This window comes from Catharus ustulatus, unplaced genomic scaffold, assembly GCF_009819885.2.
Source record: "Catharus ustulatus isolate bCatUst1 unplaced genomic scaffold, bCatUst1.pri.v2 scaffold_86_arrow_ctg1, whole genome shotgun sequence".
NCBI lineage: Eukaryota > Metazoa > Chordata > Aves > Passeriformes > Turdidae > Catharus > Catharus ustulatus.
Window position 1 is genome coordinate 126,751 of NW_024879551.1, and position 23,258 is coordinate 150,008.

Sequence of the window (23,258 nt, forward strand, 5' to 3'; positions counted from 1 at the left end):
CAAAACCCCCTCAGGATCACCCCAAAATTCTCTCAGGACCCTCACGGGACCCCCCCCCACCCGCTGCCGTAAAGCGCGCCGCTCGCTCCGCTGTCGCAAACTGGGAGGACCCAGAGCAGACGAGAAGCGCCGGGCGGAGCGGCCAATCCCGTGACGCTCTGCGAACGCGTGACCATAGAGACACGCGTAAACCCCGCCCCTTTCTGGCGATCAACCAATCAGCGCTGACATTTGGAAGGCGGGAATTCACAAATCCAACCAATCGCAGCAAAGACCACGCCCCCTCCGTCGCCAGGGAGACGCGCGCCGCCATTTGCGCGTGAGGCGTTGCCGCCGCCACTTCCGGTCCGGCCCAGCCCGGCTCCCCCGGCCCAAGCGCGGCCTCGTCCCGGCCTTTCCCCGGCCCAAACCCCGGCCTCGCGTAGCTCCTGAGGCGGAGGTGGAGCGGGACGCGCAGGTAAGGCCTCCCCGGTGCGGTTTTTCCCATTTTTTCCCCTTTTTTCGCATTTTTTCCCCTCAGCTGACGCCGCTGTTTCCCCCCTCAGGGTCCCCCCGCGGCGGCCGCGGCCGCCATGGCCGCCGTGTGGCAGCAGGTGCTCGCCGTGGACGCCCGGTGAGCTCGGAATTTTTTTGGGGGGGAATTTTGGATACCTGGAGATGTTTTAAAGGCTGGGGGAGGGGCGCTGCTACCTGAGTGATTTGGGGTGGGGTCACATCTGGATTGATTTAGGGTGGATTTGTCACACCTGGGTGTGTTTTGGGATGGATTTGTCACACCTGGATTAATTTGGGATGGACTTGTCACACCTGCATTAATTTTGGGCGTGGTTGTCACACCTGGATTCGTTTTTGGGGTGGAATTTTCACACCTGGATTTGTTTTGGGGTGGATTTGTCACACCTGGATTAATTTTGGGCGTGGTTGTCACACCTGGATTCGTTTTGGTTGGAATTTTCACACCTGGATTTTTTTGGGCGTGGTTGTCACACCTGGATGTGTTTTGGGATGGAATTTTGACACCTGGATTGATTTGGGGTGGATTTGTCACACCTGGATTCGTTCCTGGTTGGAATTTTAACACCTGGATTCGTTTTTGGTATGGATTTGTCACACCTGGATTCATTTTGGAGTGGATTTGTCACACCTGGATTTGTTTGGGGGTGGAATTTCACACTTGGGTTCATTTTGGGGTGGATTTGTCACACCTGGATTCGTTTTGGGCGTGATTGTCACACCTGGACCAGGTTTTGGGTGGATTTGTCACACCTGGATTTGATTTGGGGTGCATTTGTCACACCTGGATTTTTTTGGGGTGGAATTTCACACCTGACTGTGTTTTGAGGTGGAATTTTCCCACCTGTCCTTCATCTATCTCATCTGTCTTACCTGTCTCTCCTCTATCTCACCTGTGCCCCCTGACTCACTTGTCTCTCCCCTGTCTCTCACCTGTCTCCCTTGTCTCTCCCCCGTCTCTCACCTGTCCCCCCCACCTGTCTCTCATCTCTCTCACCTGTCCCCCCCGACTCACCTGTCTCCCCTGTCTCATGTGTTTCTCCCTTATCTCGACTCACCTGTTCCCTGTCTCTCACCTGTCTCTCACCTGTCTCTCCCCTGACTCACCTGTTTCTCACTTGTCCCTCACCTGTCCCCCGGCAGGTAGGCCGTGTACCACACCTGTCCCCCCTCTCACTCACCTGTCTCTCTCCTGACTCACCTGTCTCCCCTGTCTCACCTGTCTCTCATCTGTCTTCTTCCCTGTCTCTCCCCTGTCTCTCACCTGTCCCATCTCTCACCTGTCTCTCACTTATCTCCCCATCCCCCCAACTCACCTGTCTCTCCCCTCTCCCCTGACTCACCTGTCTCTCACCTGTCCCCCCCACTCACCTGTCTCTCCCCTGACTCCCCTGTCCCTCATCTGTCTCACCTGTCCCCCACAGGTACGCTGCGTACCACAGCTGTCCCCCCCTCACTCACCTGTCTCACCTGTCCCTCACCTGTCTCTCACCTGTCCACTGTCTCACCTGTCCCCCAGCAGGTACGCTGCGTAACACACCTGTCCCCCCCCACTCACCTGTCTTTCTCCTGTCTCTCCCCTATCTCAACTCACCTGCTCCCTCTCACTCACCTGTCTCTCACCTATTTCTCACCTGTCTGTTCCCTCTCCCCTGACTGACCTGTCTTTCTCACCTGTCTCTCCCCTCTCCTATCTCACCTGTCCCTCCCCTGTCCCCTGGCAGGTATGCAGAGTACCTCACCTGTCCCCCCTCACTCACCTGTTTCTCCTCTGTCTCACCTCTCTCTCACCTATCTCACCTGTCTCTCACCTGTCCCCCCCTCACTCACCTGTCTCTCTCCTGACTCACCTGTCTCACCTGTCTCTCACCTGCCCCCCTCTTTCTCACCTGTCTCACCTGTCTCCCCCTCACTTACCTGTCTCTCACTGTTTCTTACTTGTCACTTGTCTCACCTGTCCCTTGTCTCACCTGTCCCCCGGCAGGTACGCTGCATACCACACCTGCCCCCTCTCACTCACCTGTCTCTCACCAGTCCCTCACCTGTCTCACCTGTCCTCTGCCAGGTACACAGCATACTGCACATGTCCCCCTCACTCACCTGTCTCTCACCTGTCTCACCTGTCTGTCCCCTATGTCACCTGTCTCACCTGTCTCACCTGTCCCCTGTCTCACCTGTCCCCTGTCCCCCCAGGTACGCCACGTACCGCACCTGTCCCTCCCTCTCTCACCTGTCTCTCACCTGTCTCTCACCTGTTACCCCCTCACTCACCTGTCTGTCCCCTGTCTCACCTGTCCCTCACGTGTCTCTCACCTGTCTCACTTGTCCCCCCCAGGTAGGCTGCGTACTGCACCTGCCCCCTGTCACTCGTCTCTCCCCTGTCTCTCCCCTGTCTCTGCCTTCTCACCTGTCCCCCCGTCTCACCTGTCCCCCCTGTCCCCCCAGGTACACCGCATACCACACCTGTCTCACCTGTCCCCCTGTCTCACCTGTCTCTCCCCTGTCCCCTGACTCACCTGTCCTCTGTCCCCCCAGGTACGCCGCATACCGCAGCTGTCTCACCTGTCCCCCTGACTCACCTGTCCCCTGTCTCTCACCTGTCCCCCCTCACTCACCTGTCCCCTGTCTCACCTGTCCCCTGTCTCACCTGTCCCCTGTCTCACCTGTCCCCTGTCTCTCACCTGTCCCCCCTGTCGCACCTGTCCACTGTCCCCCAGGTACACCACGTACCGCACCTGTCTCTCCCCTGTCCCCCTGTCTCACTTGTCCCCTGTCTCACTTGTCTGACCTGTCCCCTATCTCACCTGTCCCCTGTCTCACCTGTCCCCCTGTCTCACCTGTCTCTCCCCTGTCCCCCTATCTCACCTGTCCCCTTATCTCACCTGTCCCTCTATCTCACCTGTCCCTCTATCTCACCTGTCCCCTTATCTCACCTGTCCCCCTATCTCACCTGTCCCCTGTCTCACCTGTCCCCTTATCTCACCTGTCCCCTTATCTCACCTGTCCCCCTATCTCACCTGTCCTGTCTCTCACCTGTCCCCTGTCTCACCTGTCCCCTGTCTCACCTGTCCCCTTATCTCACCTGTCCCCCTATCTCACCTGTCCTGTCTCTCACCTGTCCCCTCACTCACCTGTCCCCTGTCCCCCCAGGTACGCCGCGTACCGCACGCCGCAGCTGCCGCAGTTCCGCACTCAGTACGTGCGGCGGCGCTCGCAGCTGCTGCGGGAGCGGGCGCAGGGCGGCCACCTGGGCACAGGTGAGGCGCGGCGCTGGTACCTGCGGCTGCGCGCGCGGCTCCTGGCCCAGCGCTACGGCGCCCTGTCCGAGGCCGGCAGCTGCCGCAGCGCCCTGAGGGCCAGCAGGACCACGCTGGACAGGATGGAGGTACCTGGGGGCACCTGGGTACACCTGGGGGGACTGGAACACACCTGGGTACATGTGGGATACACCTGGGCACACCTGGGCACACCTGGGGGGGATTGGGACACACCTGGGTGGGTACAGGCAGCTGCCGCAGCGCCCTGAGGGCCAGCAGGACCACATTGGACAGGATGGTGGTACCTGGGATACACCTGGGGGCACCTGGGCACACCTGGGTACACCTGGGATACACCTGGGCACACCTGGGTGGGTACAGGCAGCTGCCGCAGCGCCCTGAGGGCCAGCAGGACCACATTGGACAGGATGGTGGTACCTGGGATACACCTGGGGGCACCTGGGCACACCTGGGTACATGTGGGATACACCTGGGCACACCTGAGATGCACCTGGGCACACCTGGGGTACACCTGGGTACACCTGGACACACCTGAGATACACTTGGGCACACCTGGGGCACACCTGGGTGGGTACAGGCAGCTGCCGCAGCGCCCTGAGGGCCAGCAGGACCACGCTGGACAGGATGGAGGTACCTGGGGTACACCTGGGCACACCTGGGATACCTGTGGGAGATTGGGGTACACTTGGGATACACCTGAGATAGACCTGGGCACACCTGAGATAGACCTGGGCACACCTGAGATACACCTGGGCACGCCTGGGATACCTGTGGGAGATTGGGGCACACCTGGGATACACCTGAGTACACCTGGGTACACCTGGAGGGAGTTGGAGCATACCTGGGCACACCTGGGTACACCTGGGATACACCTGGGTACACCTGGGTACATGTGGGATTCGCCTGGGTGCACCTAAGTTACACCTGGACACACCTGAGAGACATCTGGGCACACCTGGGTACAACTGTACACCTGGGATACACCTGGGCACACCTGAGATACACCTGGGTACACCTGAGGCAGGTACAGGGGCGTTGGAACACACCTGGAGAAGGTTGGAGCACACCTGGGTACATCTGGGACACACCTGGGCACACCTGGAGAGGGGTGGCACACACCTGGGGACACCTGGATGGGGTTGAGGCACACCTGGACACACCTTGGGGTGGTTAGAGCACACCTGGACACACCTGGCTGGGGTTGTGGCACACCTGGATGGGGTTGGCACACACCTGGGCACACCTGGGGGGGAGTTAGAGCACACCTGGGCACACCTGGCTGGGGTTGGAGCACACCTGGGCACACCTGGGACACACCTGGACACACCTGGGCACACCTGGACAATACCAAACCTCTTTTAGGGGGGGGTCTTGGGAGTCCCAGGGGCCATTTTGGGCAGGTTTGAGGGACCCCCACCCCAATTTTAGGAACCCCCATCTCAATTTAGGGACCCCACCCCCATTTTTAGGGACTCCCACCCAAATTTAGGGCCCCCCACTCCAATTTTAGGGACCCTCACCCCAATTTTAGGGACCCCCACCCAATTTCAGGACCCCCACCCCATTTCAGGACCCCCCACCGCAATTTTAGGATCCCCACCCCAATTTTAGAGACCCCCCCACCCCAATGTTAGGGTGTCCCACCGCAATTTTTGGGGCTTCCACCCCAATTTTGGGAATCCCTCTCCAATTTTAGGGACCCCCCCACCTCAATTTTAGGACTCCCACCCCATTTTTAGGAACCCCCATCTCAATTTAGAGACCCCCACTCCCATTTTAGGAACCCTCACCCCAATTTTAGGGACCCACAGCCCCATTTTTAAGGCCCCCACCCCAATTTTGGGAATCCCTCTCCAAATTTAGGGACCCCCACCCCAATTTCAGGACCCCCCACCGCAATTTTAGGATCCCCACCCCAATTCTAGAGACCTCCCACCCCAATTTAAGGCCTCCCACTCCCATTTTAGGGACCCGCACTCCCAATTTTAGAGACCCCCACCCCATTTTTGGGGCCCCCCACCTCAATTTAGAGACCCTCACCGCATTTTTTGGGATCCCCCGCCCCAATTTTAGGACCCTCACTCCAATTTTAGGGTCTCCCACCCCAATTTTAGGACCCCCACCCCACTTTTAGGGCCCCCCACCCCAATTTTAGGTCCCCCCACCCCAATTTAGGGACCTCTACCCCAATATTTTGTCTCCCCCCCGCCAGGATTTCGAGGAGGACCCGCGGGGGTCCCGCGGCCACCGGCGCTCCCTGAGCCGCAGCTCCGGCCCGGGGGGGCTGCGGGGGGGGCCCGAGGAGCGGTGAGACCCCCGGGGGGGGGTCCTGGGGGGATTTGGGGGGAATTTGGGGGTCCTGGGGGGGATTTGGGGGTCCTGGGGGGGATTTGGAGGGTCCTGGGTGGGAATTTGGGGGGAATTTGGGGGTTCTGGGTGGAAATTTGGGGAAATTGGGGGGGATTTGGGGATCCTGGGGGGGATTTGGGAGGGAATTTGGGGTCCTAGGGAGGAATTGAGGAGGATTTGGGGGGTCCTGGGTGGGATTTGGGGGATCTTTGATGGGAATTGAGGAGGAATTTTGGGGTCCCGGGGGGAACTGGGGGGGATTTGGGGGTTCTGGGTGGGAATTTGGGGAAATTGAGGGGGAATTTGGGGGTCCTAGGGAGGAATTGATGGGGATTGGGGGAGGATTTGGGGGTCCTGGGTGGGAATTTGGGGGATCTGAGGGGTCCTAGAGGGGATTTGGGGGGAATTTGGGGGTCCCTGGGTGGGAATTTAGGGGTCCCAGGTGGAATTTAGGGGGGATTTGGGGGTCCTGGGTGGGATTTGGGGGGTCTTTGATGGAAATTGGGGAGGAATTTGGGGGTCCCAGGGGGAATTTGGGGGATCTGAGGGGTCCTAGAGGGGATTTGGGGGGGAAATTGGGGGATCCCGGGGGGAATTTGGGTGGAATTTGGGGGTCCTGGGGGGGATTTTTGGGGGGGTCCCCATTCCCCTGGACGAGACCATTCCTGGGAGCGGGGGGAACCGGGTTGAACTCGGACTGTTCCAATCCATCCCGGGGGGTTCCGGGTTAAACTCAGACTGTTCCAATCCATTTTTGGGGGGTTCCTGACCCTCCCCCCGCCCTCCCCGCAGCCCCCCCGGCGTTGTCCCCACCCCCCTGGCCGAGGCCAGCCGGGCCATGGCCGGGGACACCTCCCTGAGCGAGAACTACGCCTTCGCGGGCGTGTTCCACGTGTTCGACCAGCACCTGGACAGCGCAGGTACGGGGGGAGGGAGGGGTGGGGGTCTCACCTGAGGGGTGGGGGTCTCACCTGAGGGGGTGGATGTGTCCTTATGGGGGTCTGGGGGGGTCCTGAGGGGTCTGGGGGTCTCACCTAAGGGGTGGGGAGGGGGCTGGGGGTCTCATCTGGTGTTTGGAGGTCTCACCTGAGGGGTGGGGTCTCACCTGAGGGGATGGATGGATCCTCATGGGGGTCTGAGGGGTCTGAGGGTCTCACCTGGGGTCTGGGGGTCTCACCTGGGGGGTTCAGGGATTCTTCAAAGGGTCTGGGGGGGGTCCTGGGGGGGTGGGGAGGGGGCTGGGGATCTCACCTGAGGGGTGGGGGTCTCACCTGAAGGGTGGGGAGGGGTCTGGTGGTCTCACCTGAGGGGGTGGATGGGTCCCCATGGGGGTCTGGGGGGATTCCCCCTGTTTTGAGGGGTTTTTGTTGGCTCTTTGAGGGATCTCCCCCAGTTCTGTAATTTTGGGGAGGGGTCTCACCCGCCCCAAATCCCCCTCCCCAGTCCAGAAGTTTCAGTTCGCCCATGAGCGCCACCTGCTGGACACATTTGGAATTGAACCCCCCATTTTGGGGATGATTCCTCATTTTTTGGGGGGGTTCCTTTGGCTTTGAGGGTCTCTCCCAGCTCTGAAATTTTGGGGAGGGGTCTCACCCGTCCCAATCCCCCCTCCCCACTCCGGAAGGTTCCATTTGGCTATGATGAGCGCCACCTGCTGGCCACATTTGGAACTGATCCCTCTTCTTTTGGGGTGGCTTTTTTCACTCTGGGGGTGTTCTCAGGCTCTGAAATTTTGGGGAGGGGTCTCACCCACCCCTCTCTCAGTCCGGAAGGTGCAGTTTGTCCACGACGAGCGCCACCTGCTGGACACATTTGGAATTGCTCCCTCTTTTTTGGGGGGGTGTTTTTCACTCTGGGGGTGTTCTCAGGCTCTGTAATTTTGGGGAGGGGTCTCACCTGTCCCAAATCCCCCTCCCCAGTCCAGAAGGTTCAGTTTGCCCACAACAAGCAGCATCCACACGATAGGTTGGGGTTGATTTCTCATTTTTTGGGGGGTGATTTCAGTTTTGGGGTGGCTTTTTTGACTCTTGGGGTGTTCTCAGGCTGTGAAATTTTGGGGAGGGGTCTCACCTGTCCCAAATCCCCCTCCCCAGTCCGGAAGGTCCAGTTTGCCCACGACGAGCGCCACCTGCTGGCCACATTTGGAATTGCTCCCTCTTTTTTTGGGGTGGCATTTTTGGATGTGGGGTCTCCCCCAGCTCTGAAATTTTGGGGAGGGGTCTCACCCATCCCAAACCCCCCTCCTCAGTCCAGAAGGTTCAGTTTGCCCATGAGCGCCACCTGCTGGACACATTTGGAATTGATCTCTCTTCTTTTTTGGGGCTCCCTCCATCTTGGGATGGCTTTTTTAGCTCTGGGGGGTCTCTGTAATTTTGAGGAGGGGTCTCACCCATCCCAAACCCCCCTCCCCAGTCCGGAAGGTGCAGTTTGCCCACGATGAGCACCCCCTGCTGGACAGATTTGGAATTGATGCCTCTTTTTATGGGGTGACTTTTTCAGTTCTTTAAGGGGTCTCCCTTGCTCTGGGGGTCTCCCCCAGCTCTGAAATTTTGGGGAGGGGTCTCACCTGCCCCAAACCCCCTCCTCAGTCTGGAAGGTTCCGTTTACCCATGAGCGCCACCTGCTGGCCACATTTGGAATTGCTCCCTCTTCTTTTGGGGTGGCATTTTTCACTCTGGGGGTCTCCCCCAGCTCTGAAATTTTGGGGAGGGGTCTCACCTGTCCCAAACCCCCCTCCCCAGTCCGGAAGGTTCAGTTTGCCCACGATGAGCGCCACCTCCTGGCCTGCTGCTCCCTGGATGGCTCTCTCTCCGTTTGCCGCCTGGCCCCGGGACCCCCGGCCGTGCTGCGGCGCCTCCGCGGTCACGGCGCCGGCGTCTCGGACTTCGCCTGGTCCCTGTCCAACGACGTCCTGGTGTCCACATCGCTGGATGGGACCCTCAGGATCTGGGACCCCGCAGAGGGGAGGTGCATCCGAAGGGTGCAGGATCCTGACGGGGCTGAGCTGCTGTGCTGCGCCTTCCAGCCGCTGAATAATAACCTGACTGTGGTGAGAAATGTCCTAAAATATCCTTAAAATATCCTAAAAATATCCTGAGAGTGTCCTGAGGTTATCATGGAATTATTCTGAGATATCCCAAATTATCACTGCTCTGAGATCCCCTCAAAAATCCCAAATCCTGACGGGGCTGAGCTGCTGTGCTGCGCGTTCCGGCCGCTCAATAACAACCTGACTGTGGTGAGAAATGTCCTAAAATATCCTGAGATTATCCTGAAATCATCCTGAGATTATCCTGAGATTATCATGAAATTATTCTGAGATCATCCTGAAATTATCCTGAAATCATCCTGAGGTTATCCCAAAAATATCTCGAACATTCCCCAAAAATCCCAGATCCTGACGGGGCTGAGCTGCTGTGCTGCGCGTTCCAGCTGCTCAATAACAACCTGACTGTGGTGAGAAATGTCCTAAAATTATCCTAAAATCATCCCAAAAATATCCTGAAATCATCCTGAGGTTATCATGGAATTATCCTGAGATATCCCAAATTATCACTGCTCTGAGACCCCCCCAAAAATCCCAAATCCTGACGGGGCTGAGCTGCTGTGCTGCGCCTTCCAGCTGCTCAATAACAACCTGACTGTGGTGAGAAAAACCCTAAAATCATCCTAAAAATATCCTAAATTTTGTCCTAAAAATATTCTGAAATCATGCTGAAATTATCCTGAGATTATCATGGAATTATCCCAAAAATATCCTGAAATGTCACAGCTGTGAGAACCCCAAAATCCCAAATCCTGACGGGGCTGAGCTGCTGTGCTGCGCGTTCCAACTGCTCAACAACAACCTGACTGTGGTGAGAAATGTCCTAAAATATCCTAAAATCATCCTGAAATCATCCTGAGATTATCCTGAGATTGTCCTGAGATTATCCCAAAAATATCCCAAATATCAGAGCCATGAGAGCCCCAAAATCCCCTAAATATCCCCCAAAAATCCTGATCCTGACGGGGCTGAGCTGCTGTGAGAAAAATCCCAAAATCATCCTAAAATATCCCAAAATCCAGCCCCAAACACCCCAAAACTGCCCCCAAAAATCCCTGAAAATCACGTGACAAATCATCCTAAAATCACCTGGAAATGACCCCAAAATCACCTAAAAAAATCACCTAAAAATCACCCGAAAAAAAAATCATCATCCCAAAGTCACCTGAAAAAATCTTCTCAAAATCACCTGGAAATGACCCAAAAATCACCTAAAAATCAGCAAAAAAATCATCCTAAAATCACTTGGAAATGACCCCAAAATCACCTAAAAATTCATCCCAAGATCTCCCTAAATTATCTAAAATCTCCCAAAAATCACCTGGAAATCATCTTAAAAAATCCCTCAAAATCCCAAAGTCCCAGGATGGGTTTGGGGGTCTCAGGAGGATTTTGGGGGAGATTTTTTGGGGTGAATTTGGGGTGGATTTTGGGGGTCTCAGGATGGATTTTGGGGAGGATTTTAGGGAGTATTTGGGGATGATTTTTGGTGTCTCAGGAGGATTTTGGGGTGGATTTTTGGGATGAATTTGAGGGTGATTTCAGGGGTCCCAGGATGGATTTTGGGGATGATTTTGGAGATCTCAGGATGGGTTTGAGGAGGATTTTAGGGTGGATTTTAGGGAGTATTCAGGGGGTATTTTGGGGCTCTCAGGAGGATTTTGTGGAAGATTTTTGGGGTGGATTTTGGGGGTCTCAGGTTGGTTTTGGGGGTCTCAGGATGGATTTTTGAGGAGGATTTTAGGGAGTATTCAGGGCATATTTTTGGGGCTCTCAGGAGGAATTTGGGAAGGATTTTGTGGATTTTAGGGAGTATTTCGGGGTGATTTTTGGGGTGAATTTTTGGGGATGATTTTGGGGGTCTCAGGATGATTTCAGCGGTCTCAGGGTGGATTTTCGGGATGATTTTGGGGATGATTGGGAGGGTCTCAGGATGATTTTGAGGGGGATTTTTGGGGATTTTCGAGGCAGATTTTGGGAAGGATTTTTGGGGATTATTTCAGGGGTCTCAGGATGGATTTTGGGGTGGATTTTGGGAGTCTCAGGGTGGGTTTGAGGAGGATTTTAGGGTGGATTTTGGGGAGTATCTGGGGGATATTTTTGGGATCTCAGGATGATTTTGAGGAGGATTTTTGGTGTCTCAGGATGGATTGAGGGGGATTTTTGGGGATTTTCGGTGTGGATTTTGGGCTGGATTTTTGGTGTGAATTTGAGGATGATTTCAGGGGTCTCAGGATGGATTTTTGGGGGTCCCAGGATAATTTTGGTGTGGATTTCTGAGGTCCCAGGATAATTCTCAGGATGATTTTGGGGTCCCCCAGGTGGGCAGCGCCCGGCACATGGTCCGAGTCCTGAACATCTCCACGGGCAAAGCCGCTCGGGGGGGGTCTCAGGATGGATTTTGGGGTGGATTTTGGGAGTCTCAGGGTGGGTTTGAGGAGGATTTTAGGGTGGATTTTGGGGAGTATCTGGGGGATATTTTTGGGGATCTCAGGATGATTTTGAGGATAATTTTTGGTGTCTCAGGATGGATTTGAGGAGGATTTTTGTGGATTTTCGGTGCAGATTTTGAGGTGGAATTTTTGGGGTGAATTTGAGGATGATTTCGGGGATCTCAGGATGGACTTTTGGGGGTCCCAGGATAATTTTGGATGGATTTCTGAGGTCCCAGGATAATTCTCAGGATGATTTTGGTGTCCCCCAGGTGGGCAGCGCCCGGCACATGGTCCGAGTCCTGAACATCTCCACGGGCAAAGCCGCTCTGGGAGAATCTGGGTGTGATTTCAGGGGTCTCAGGATGAATTTTGGATGGATTTTTGGGGGTCTCAGGATGGATTTTGGGGTCCCAGGATAATTTTGAGGATGATTTTGGGGTCCCAGGATAATTCTGAGGATGATTTTGGGGTCCCCCAGGTGGGCAGTGCCCGGCACATGGTCCGAGTCCTGAACATCTCCACGGGCAAAGCCGCTCGCGGCGGCTCCGGGCGCCTCCCGGGCCGAGCTCTCGCCCTTTGCTTCGACGCCCCCGGGCGGGTCCTGTGGGCCGGGGACGATCGGGGCTCGGTCAGCTCCTTCCTGTGCGACCCCGGCACTGGTACGGACTGGGAGGGACTGGGAGGGACTGGGAGGGACTGGGAGGGGAGTGAGAGGGGAGTGGGAGGGAATGGGAGGGACTGGGAGGGACTGGGAGCGACTGGGAGGGACTGGGGGGGAACTGGGATGGACTGGGAGGGGACTGGGAGGGGAGTGGGGAGGGAAGTGGGAGAGGACTGGGAGGGGACTGGGGGGGAGTGGGATGGAATGGGAGGGACTGGCAGGGGACTGGGAGCACTGGAAGGGACTGGGAGGGACTGGGGGAGGAGTGGGAGGGGAGTGGGGAGGGCTGGGATGGACTGGGAGGGGACTGGGATGGACTGGGAAGGGATTAGGAGGGGATTGGGTTGGGCTGGGAGGGACTGGGAGGAGAGTGGGATGAACTGGGAGCACTGGGAGGGGATTTGGGGGAACTGGGAGGGACTGGGGGGGAGTGGGAGGGACTGGGGGAGAACTGGGAGGGACTGGGAAGGGATTAGGAAGGGATTGGGTTGGACTGGGATGGACTGGGGGGGAATGGGAGAGGATTGGGGGGGAGTAGGGGGGGAACTGGGAGCACTGGGAGGGGATTGGGAGAGACTGGGAGGGGAGTGAGGGGGAGTAGGGGGACTGGGGGACACTGGAGTGGGACTGGGATGGACTGGGAGCACTGGGAGGGACTGGGGGGGAGTGGAGGGGACTGGGATGGACTGGGAGGGGACTGGGAGGGGATTGAGAGGGGAGTGGGAGAGACTGGGAAGGGATTATGAGGGGACTGGGAGGTGACTGGGAGCACTGGGAGGGAACTGGGAGGAACTGGGGGACACTGGGAGGGGATTTGGAGGAACTGGGAGTGGGATTGAGGGACACTGGGAGAACTGGGAGGGGATTGGGATTGACTGGGATGGACTGGGAAGGGATTGGGAGAGAACTGGGAGCACTGGGAGGGATTGGGAAGGACTGGGAGGAACTGGTTCATACTGATCCATACTGGTCTATACTGGTTTGTACTGGTTTATTCTGTTCCATACTAGTCTGTATTAGTCTATACTGGTCTATACTGGTCCATACTGGTCTCTCCCAGGCCAGCTGACCAAAGCCTTGCAGGTGCTGGTCCAAGGGTTTACTGCTCCGTACTGGTTTATACTGGTCTATACTGGTTTATGGTGGTTTATACCGGTTTATTATGGTTTACACTGGTCTATACTGGTTTATTCTGGTTTATACTGGTTCACACTGGTTTATGCTGGTCCATACTGGTCTCTATCAGGGGAGCTGACCAAAGCCTTGCAGGTGCTGGTCCAAGGGTTTACTGCTCCGTACTGGTTTATACTGGTTTATACTGGTTTATTATGGTTTACACTGCTCCATACTGGTCCATACTGGTTCATACTGGTCCGTACTGGTTTCCAGGCCGGCTGACCAAGGCCTCCCGGGTGCTGGTGCAGGCTGGGGGCTCCATCACTTCTCTCTCTGCCCGGGCCTGGGCGAGCCGGGAGGCGCCGGATCCTTCCCTGCTGGTGAACGCCTGCCCCGACAGACTGCTGCTGTTCAGGTCTGGGGGCATTTGGGGACATTGGGGACATCTGGGGCCAGCCAGGGGATATTGAGGACATCCTGGGGACATCCAGGAGGGTCTGGGGACACTCAGGGGACACTCAGGGGGGGTTTTGGGGGTCTGGGGTGAGCCAGATCTGTCCCTGTTGGTGAACGCCTGCCCCAAGTGCTGCTGCCCTTCAGGTCTGGGGACATTTGGGGACACTCAGGGGACACTTGGGGACACTCAGGGGACACTTGGGGACAGCCAGGGTGGTCTGGGGACATCCAGGGGACACCCAGGGAACACTCAGGGGGTTTTGGGATGAGCCGGATCCTTCACTGCTGGTGAACGCCTGCCCCGACAGACTGCTGCTCTTCAGGTTTGGGGACATTTGGGGAACACTTGAGGACACCCAACAGGGATTAGGGACATCCAGGGGACACCCAAGGGACACCCAGGGAATTTTAGGCTGATTTTGGGTGATTTTTGTCCCCCAGAGTTGTTGAGGATGAGGGTGGTTTCGGGCGCCCCCGGGCTCCGGCTCCGGCGCAGTTTCCCCACCCCGGCACCGGGAGCAGCCGCTCCGGAGCTGCTTCTGCCCCCTGATGTCCCTTCCGGCAGGGGGCGTGCGTGGGTGAGACTGGGGGACTGGGGGGGACTGGGGGGGACTGGGAGGGACTGGGATGGACTGGGAGGGACTGGGGGGGGATTGGGGGGGACTGGGAGGACTGGGGGGAACTGGGGGGGACTGGGATGGACTGGGAGGGACTGGGAGGGACTGGGGGGGATTGGGGGGATTGGGAGGGGGATTGGGGGGGACTGGGAGGGACTGGGAGGGACTGGGGGGGACTGGGGGGGACTGGGAGGGGACTGGGATGGACTGGGAGGGACTGGGAGGGACTGGGGGGGACTGGGAGGGGACTGGGATGGACTGGGAGGGACTGGGAGGGACTGGGGGGACTGGGAGGGGACTGGGATGGACTGGGAGGGACTGGGGGGGACTGGGAGGGGACTGGGATGGACTGGGAGGGACTGGGAGGGACTGGGAGGGACTGGGGGGGATTGGGAGGGGGCCCCCAATGTCCCTGCTGTCCCCAATCCCCTCAGTGTCCCCACTGTCCCCAGTGATGACCCCAAATGTCCCTGAGTGTCCCCAGTGTCCCCACAGTGACAGGCTCCAAGGGGGTCACTGGGATCACATCCCCCCAATGTCCCCAATGTCCCCAGTGATGTCCCCGATGCCTCCCCAGTGACGGGCTCTGAGGACGCAGTGGGACCCAATGTCCCCAATCCCCCCTGTGTCCCCAATGTCCCTCCTCTCGCCAGTGATGTCCCCAAATGTCCCTGTCCCCACAGTGAAAGGCTCCAAGGACGCACTGGGATCACATTCCCCAATGTCCCTGATGTCCCCAATGATGTCCCCAATGTCCCTGAGTGTCCCCTCTGTCCCTGATGTCCCCAGTGATGTCCCTTGTCCCTCTCCCCACAGTGACCGGCTCTGAGGACACACTGGGCTCACATCAGTGATGTCCCTGAGTGTCCCCAATGATGTCCCCAATGTCCCCAAATGTCCCCTGTCCCTGCAGTGACCGGCTCTGAGGATGCACTGGGATCACGTCAGTGATGTCCCCAATGTCCCCCCTGTCCCCTCTCCCCAGTGACAGTGACAGTGGGACCCAGTGTTCTCAATGTCCCCTCTGTCCCCGAGTGTCCCCAATGTCCCCAGTGATGTCCCCTGTCCCTGTCCCCAGTGACGGGCTCTGAGGACACACTGGGATCACATCAGTGATGTCCCCTCTGTCCTTGAGTGTCCCCAATGATGTCCCTAATGTCCCCTCTGTCCCACAGTGATGGGCTCTGAGAACGCACTTGGATCACATCAGTGATGTCCCCAATGTCCCTGAGTGTCCCCAGTGATGTCCCCTCTGTCCCCTCTCTCCCCAGTGACAGGCTCTGAGGACGCACTGAGATCACATCCTCCCAATGTCCCCAACCCCCCCCGTGTCCCCTCTGTCCCTGAGTGCCTGAGTGTCCCCAATGTCCCAAACGATGTCCCCAGTGATGTCCCCTGTCCCTGTCCCCACAGTGACGGGCTCTGAGAACGCACTGGGATCACATCAGTGATGTCCCCTCTGTCCCCAGTGATGTCCCCAATGTCCCCAGTGTCCCCTGTCCCCACAGTGACCAGCTCCGAGGACGCACTGGGATCACATTCCCAAATGTCCATGAGTGTCCCCAGTGATGTCCCCTCTGTCCCCAGATGTCCCTGTCCCCACAGTGACAGGTTACAAGGACGCAGTGGGACCCAATGTCCCCAATCCCTCCTGTGTCCCCAATGACCCTGAGTGTCCCCAGTGATGTCCTCAATGTCCCCTCTGTCCCCTCTCCCCAGTGACAGGCTCTGAGGACGCACTGGCATCACATCCCCCAATGTCCCCAATGTCCCTGAGTGTCCCCAATGGTGTCCCCTCTGTCCCCTCTCCCCAGTGACAAGCTCCGAAGACGCACTGGGATCACATCATGTCCCCAATGATGTCCCTGATGTCCCTTGTCCCAATGTCCCCAGTGATGTCCCCAGTGTCCCCTCTCCCCAGTGACAGGCTCTGAGGACACACTGGGATCACATTATCCAATATCCCTGAGTGTCCCCTCTGTCCCTGAGTGTCCCCAATGATGTCCCCTGTCCCCAATGTCCCCAGTGACCGGCTCCAAGGACGCACTGGGATCACATCCCCCATCCCTGTCCCCAATCCCCCCAGTGTCCCCAATGTCCCTGAGTGTCCCCAATGATGTCCCTTGTCCCTCTCCCCAGTGACCGGCTCTGAGGACACACTGGGCTCACATCAGTGATGTCCCTGAGTGTCCCCAATGATGTCCCCAATGTCCCCAAATGTCCCCTGTCCCTGCAGTGACCGGCTCTGAGGATGCACTGGGATCACGTCAGTGATGTCCCCAATGTCCCCCCTGTCCCCTCTCCCCAGTGACAGGCTCTGAGGACACAGTGGGACCCAGTGTTCTCAATGTCCCCTCTGTCCCCGAGTGTCCCCAATGTCCCCAGTGATATCCCCTGTCCCTGTCCCCACAGTGACAGGCTCTGAGGACGCACTGGGATCACATTCCCAAATGTCCCCAATGTCCCCAATGATGTCCCCAAATGTCCCTGTCCCCCCAGTGACGGGCTCTGAGGACGCACTGGGATCACATTCCCAAATGTCCATGAGTGTCCCCAGTGATGTCCCCTCTGTCCCCAAATGTCCCTGTCCCCACAGTGACAGGTTACAAGGACGCAGTGGGACCCAATGTCCCCAATCCCTCCTGTGTCCCCAATGACCCTGAGTGTCCTCAGTGTCCCCTCTGTCCCCAGTGTCCCCTCTCCCCAGTGACAGGCTCCAAGGACGCACTGGGATCACATCCCCATCCCTGTCCCCAATCCCCCCACTGTCCCCAAATGTCCGAGTGTCCCCAGTGTCCCCACAGTGACCGGCTCCGAGGACGCACTGGGATCACATCAGTGATGTCCCTGATGTCCCCAGTGATGTCCCCAGTGTCCCTCTCTCTGCAGTGACAGGTTCTGAGGACGCATTGTCCCCAATGTCCCTGATGTCCCAAATAATGTCCCCAATAATGTCCCCTCTCTCCCCAGTGATGGGCTCTGAGGACACACTGGGATCACATCAGTGATGTCCCCTCTGTCCCTGAGTGTCCCCAATGATGTCCCCAATGTCCCCTCTATCCCACAGTGATGGGCTCTGAGAACACACTTGGATCACATCAGTGATGTCCCTGAGTGTCCCCACTGTCCCCAATGATGTCCCCTCTGTCCCTGATGTCCCCTCTCCCCAGTGACAGGCTTCGAGGATGCACTGGGACCCAGTGTCCCCAATCCCCCCTGTGTCCCCAATGACCCTGATGTCCCCAGTGATGTCCTCAATGTCCCCTCTGTCCCCTCTCTGCAGTGACAGGCTCTGAGGACGCACTGTCCCCAATGTCCCCTCTGTCCCTGTCCCCACAGTGACCAGCTCTGAGGAGGGCACTGGGATCACATCCCCCAATGTCCCTGAGTGTCCCCAATGCCCCCAATGATGTCCCCAATCCCCGCAGTGTCCCCAATGTCCCCTCTGTCCCCAGTGACAGGCTCCGAGGATACACCGGGATCACATCCCCCAATGTCCCTGAGTGTCCCCAATGCCCCCAATGATGTCACCTCTGTCCCCAATTTCCCCAATGTCCCTGATCTCCTCTCTGTCCCCAGTGATGTCCCTGATGTCCCCTCTGTCCCTGAGTGTCCCCAGTGTCCCCAATGTCCCCTGTGTCCCCAGTGACAGGCTCTGAGGATGCACTGGGACCACATCCCCCAATGTCCCCTGTGTCCCCAGTGACAGGCTCCAAGGACACACTGGGATCACATCAGTGATGTCCCTGAGTGTCCCCAATGATGTCCCCAATGTCCCCTCTGTCCCTGAGTGTCCCCTGTCCCTGTCCCCACAGTGACCAGCTCCGAGGATGCACTGGGACCACATCCCCCAGTGTCCCCTGTCCCCAGTGTCCCCTCTCTCCCCAGTGACAGGCTCTGAGGACGCACTGGGCTCACATCAGTGATGTCCCTGAGTGTCCCCAATGATGTCCCCAATGTCCCCAAATGTCCCCTGTCCCTGCAGTGACCAGCTCTGAGGATGCACTGGGGTCACGTCAGTGATGTCCCCAGTGTCCCCCCTGTCCCCTCTCCCCAGTGACAGTGACAGTGGGACCCAGTGTTCTCAATGTCCCCTCTGTCCCCGAGTGTCCCCAATGTCCCCAGTGATATCCCCTGTCCCTGTCCCCAGTGATGGGCTCTGAGGACGCACTGGGACCACATCAGTGATGTCCCCAATGTCCCTGAGTGTCCCCAAATGTCCCCTCTGTCCCCAGTGACAGGCTCTGAGGACGCACTGGGATCACATCAGTGATGTCCCTAAGTGTCCCCCAATGATGTCCCCAATGTCCTTGAATGTCCCTAATGATGTCCCCCTCTGTCCCTCTTTCCCCACAGTGACAGGCTCTGAGGACATGGTGGGAATCACATCAGTGATGTCCTTGAGTGTCCCCAATGTCCCCAGTGTCCCCTGTCCCCACAGTGACAGGCTCCAAGGACGCACTGGGATCACATTATCCAATGTCCCTGAGTGTCCCCAGTGATGTCCCCAGTGATGTCCCCTCTGTCCCTCTCCCCAGTGACCGGCTCCGAGGACGCACTGGGATCACATCCCCAATGTCCCAATCTCCCCTGTGTCCCCAATGTCCCTGAGTGTCCCCAGTGATGTCCCCTCTGTCCCTCTCTCCCCAGTGACAGGCTCCGAGGACGCACTGGGATCACATCAGTGATGTCCCCAATGTCCCCTCTGTCCCCTCTGTCCCTGAGTGTCCCCTGTCCCTGTCCCCACAGTGACCAGCTCCGAGGATGCACTGGGATCACATCCCCCAATGTCCCTGATGTCCCCAATGTCCCCTCTGTCCCTCTCCCACAGTGACAGGCTCCAAGGACACACTGGGATCACATCCCCATCCCTGTCCCCAATCCCCCCACTGTCCCAAATGTCCCTGAGTGTCCCCAGTGATGTCCCCTCTGTCCCCTCTCCCCATAGTGACAGGCTCCAAGGACGCACTGGGATCACATCAGTGATGTCCCCTCTGTCCCTGAGTGTCCCCAATGATGTCCCCAATGTCCCCTCTATCCACAGTGATGGGCTCTGAGAACGCACTTGGATCACATCAGTGATGTCCCTGAGTGTCCCCACTGTCCCCAATGATGTCCCCGAGTGTCCCTGATGTCCCCTCTCCCCAGTGACAGGCTTCGAGGATGCACTGGGACCCAATGTCCCCAATCCCCACTGTGTCCCCAATGACCCTGATGTCCCCAGTGATGTCCTCAATGTCCCCTCTGTCCCCTCTCTGCAGTGACAGGCTCTGAGGACGCACTGTCCCCAGTGTCCCCTCTGTCCCTCTCTCCCCAGTGACCGGTTCTGAGGACGCACTGGGCTCACATCCCCAATGTCCCTGAGTGTCCCCAGTGATGTCCCCAATGATGTCCCCAATCCCCGCAGTGTCCCCAATGTCCCCTCTGTCCCCAGTGACAGGCTCTGAGGACGCACTGGGATCACATCCCCAATGTCCCTGATGTCCCCAATGATGTCCCCTCTGTCCCCTCTCTGCAGTGACAGGCTCTGAGGACGCACTGGGATCACATTCCCAAATGTCCATGAGTGTCCCCAGTGATGTCCCCTCTGTCCCCAAATGTCCCTGTCCCCACAGTGACAGGTTACAAGGACGCAGTGGGACCCAATGTCCCCAATCCCTCCTGTGTCCCCAATGACCCTGAGTGTCCCCAGTGATGTCCTCAATGTCCCCTCTGTCCCCTCTCTGCAGTGACAGGCTCTGAGGACGCACTGTCCCCAATGTCCCCTCTGTCCCTGTCCCCACAGTGACCAGCTCTGAGGAGGGCACTGGGATCACATCCCCCAATGTCCCTGAGTGTCCCCCAATGTTGTCCCCTCTGTCCCTCTCTCCCCAGTGACAGGCTCTGAGGACGCACTGGGATCACATCCCCAATGTCCCCAGTGATGTCCCTGAGTGTCCCCAATGTCCCCTCTCCCCCCAGTGACAGGTTACAAGGACACACTGGGATCACATCAGTGATGTCCCTGAGTGTCCCCAGTGATGTCCCTGATGTCCCCTCTGTCCCCCTCTCCCCAGTGACAGGCTCCAAGGATGCACTGGGCTCACCTCCCCAATGTCCCCTCTACCCAGTCATGTCCCCACTGTCCCAAATGATGTCCCCAGTGTCCCTTGTCCCTCTCTCCCCAGTGACCGGCTCTGAGCACGCACTGGGATCACATTCCCAAATGTCCCCAATGTTCCCCTCCTCCCAGTGATAGGCTTCAAGGACGCACTGGGACCCAGTGTCCCCAGTGTCCCCAATCCCCCCTCTGTCCCCAGTGTCCCTGAGTGTCCCCAATAATGTCGCCAATGTCCCCTCTGTCCCCTCTCTCCCCAGTGACCAGCTCTGAGGACGCACTGGGATCACATTATCCATGTCCCCAATGTCTCCAATGATGTCCCTCTGTCCCCACAGTGACAGGCTCCAAGGATGCACTGGGACCCAGTGTCCCCAATCCCCCCAGTGTCCCCACTGTCCCCAGTGTCCCCAATGTCCCCTCTGTCCCCTCTCCCCAGTGACAGGCTCCGAGGACACACTGGGATCACATCCCCACTGTCCCCAATGATGTCCCTGATGTCTCCTCTCTCTGCAGTGACGGGTTCTGAGGGCGCACTGTCCCCACTGTCCTGAGTGTCCCCAATGATGTCCCCTCTGTCCCCTCTCTCCCCAGTGACGGGATCTGAGGACACACTGGGATCACATCAGTCATGTCCCCAATGTCCCCAATGTTGTCCCTACTGTCCCTGTCCCCCCAGTGACCGGCTCCGAGGACGCACTGGGAATCACATTCCCCAGTGTCCCCACTGTCCCCAATGATGTCCCTTGTCCCCTCTCTCTGCAGTGACCGGCTCTGAGGACGCACTGTCCCCAATGTCCCCTGTCCCCAATAATGTCCCCTCTCTCTGCAGTGACCGGCTCTGAGGAACGCACTGTCCCCAATGTCCCCTGTCCCCAATAATGTCCCCTCTCTCTGCAGTGACGGGCTCTTAGGATGCACTGTCCCCACTGTCCCTGAGTGTCCCCAATGAGTCCCCTCTGTCCCCTCTCTCCCCAGTGACCAGCTCTGAGGACGCACTGGGATCACATCCCCAATGTCCCCAATGTCCCTTCTCTCTGTCCCCTCTGTCCCCAGTGACGGGATCTGAGGACACACTGGGATCATGTCAGTGATGTCCCCAGTGATGTCCCTGAGTGTCCCCTCTGTCCCTGTCCCCCCAGTGACCGGGCTCCGAGGGACACAGTGGTATCACATTCCCCAATGTCCCCAGTGATGTCCCTGAGTGTCCCCAATGTCCCCTCTCTCTGCAGTGACCGGCTCCGAGGACTCACTGAGATCACATCAGTGATGTCCCCAGTGATGTCCCTGAGTGTCCCCTCTGTCCCTGTCCCCACAGTGACGGGTTCTGAGGGACGCCTGTGTCCATTTTTTCGACGTGGGCCGCGCCGCCCGCGCCACGGTGAACACCCTGCAGGGCCACGGCGCCGCCGTGCTGGCGGTGGCCTTCAACTGCGACGAGTCCCTGCTGGCCTCGGCCGACGCCGGCGGCACCGTCATCGTCTGGAGACGACAGCACGCCTGAGAGATCCCAAAAAATCCCAAAATCCCAAAATCCAAATCCTGAAATCCCAAAATTCAACCTGCAACGAGTCCCTGCTGGCCTCGGCCGACGCTGGCAGCACCGTCATTGTCTGGAGGCGGCCAGCACGCCTGAGAGGAACCCAAAAAATATCCTAAAATATCCCAAAATATCCCAAAATCCCAAATCCTGAAATCCCAAAATCCCAAAATTCAACTGCGACGAGTCCCTGCTGGCCTCGGCCGACGCTGGCAGCACCGTCATTGTGTGGAGGCGACAGCACGCCTGAGAGGGCCCAAAAATCCCAAAAATCCCAAAATTCCTAAAATGTGGGGGTGGGGGATCCCAAAAATCCCAAAATCCTAAAATATGGGGGTGGGGGATCCCAAAATACATGGGGGGAGGTCCCAAAAATCCAAAATCCAAATCCACGGTGGCACCGTCATCGTCTGGAGGTGACACACATGCCTGAGAGGGCCCAAAAAATATCCTAAAATATCCCAAAATCCCCAAATCCACAAAGGGGGATCCTAAAATCCCAAAATCCACAGTGGTGAGTCCCAAAAATCCCAAAATCCACAGGGGTGGGGTCCCAAAAATCCTAAAATACAAATCCCAAAATACAAATCCATGGCGGCACACCGTCATCGTCTGGAGGCGACAGCACGCCTGAGGGGGCTAAAAATCCCAAAATCCACAGGGGTGGGGGTCCTAAAAATCCCAAATACATGCAAGGGATGTCCCAAAAATCCCAAAATCCACAGGGGTGGGGTCCCAAAATCCAAATCCCAAAATCCATGGGAGGGTCTCAATTACGGGAGGGGGGGGTGTGGATTCCAGCACGCCTGAGGTACTCAAAAATCCCAAAATCCCAAAATGCAAATCCACGGCGGCACCGTCATCGTGTGGAGGTGCCAGCATGCCTGAGACCCCAAAAAATATCCCAAAATCCACAGAGATGGGATCCCAAAAATCCCAAAATCCATGGGGGTGGGGTCCCAAAAATCCCAAAATAACAAATCCTAAATCCACAGGGCACCGTCATCATCTGGAGGCGCCAGCACGCCTGAGGGAGCCCAAAAAATATCCTAAAATATCCAAAAATCCTAAAAATCCAAAATCCATGGGCAGGGGTGTCCCAAAATATAAATCCACAGGGGCACCATCATCTGGAGACGACAGCACGCCT

The 23,258-nt window shown here is 57.6% G+C and overlaps 1 protein-coding gene across 1 annotated transcript; it reads left to right on the top strand.

Moving 5' to 3' along the window:
* The first annotated feature begins 48 nt into the window (after nucleotides 1-48).
* WDR13 (WD repeat domain 13) lies at nucleotides 49-22,347 on the top strand. The gene is given in 14 exon segments (XM_033086968.1): nucleotides 49-457; nucleotides 546-613; nucleotides 3,664-3,898; nucleotides 6,004-6,098; nucleotides 6,933-7,060; nucleotides 8,882-9,189; nucleotides 12,100-12,280; nucleotides 13,672-13,813; nucleotides 14,296-14,314; nucleotides 14,316-14,360; nucleotides 14,362-14,409; nucleotides 14,411-14,432; nucleotides 20,639-20,651; nucleotides 21,901-22,347. Coding segments are annotated over 13 exon segments (1,449 nt in total). The 5' UTR covers nucleotides 49-457; nucleotides 546-572; the 3' UTR covers nucleotides 22,073-22,347.
* Nucleotides 22,348-23,258: the final 911 nt, after the last annotated feature.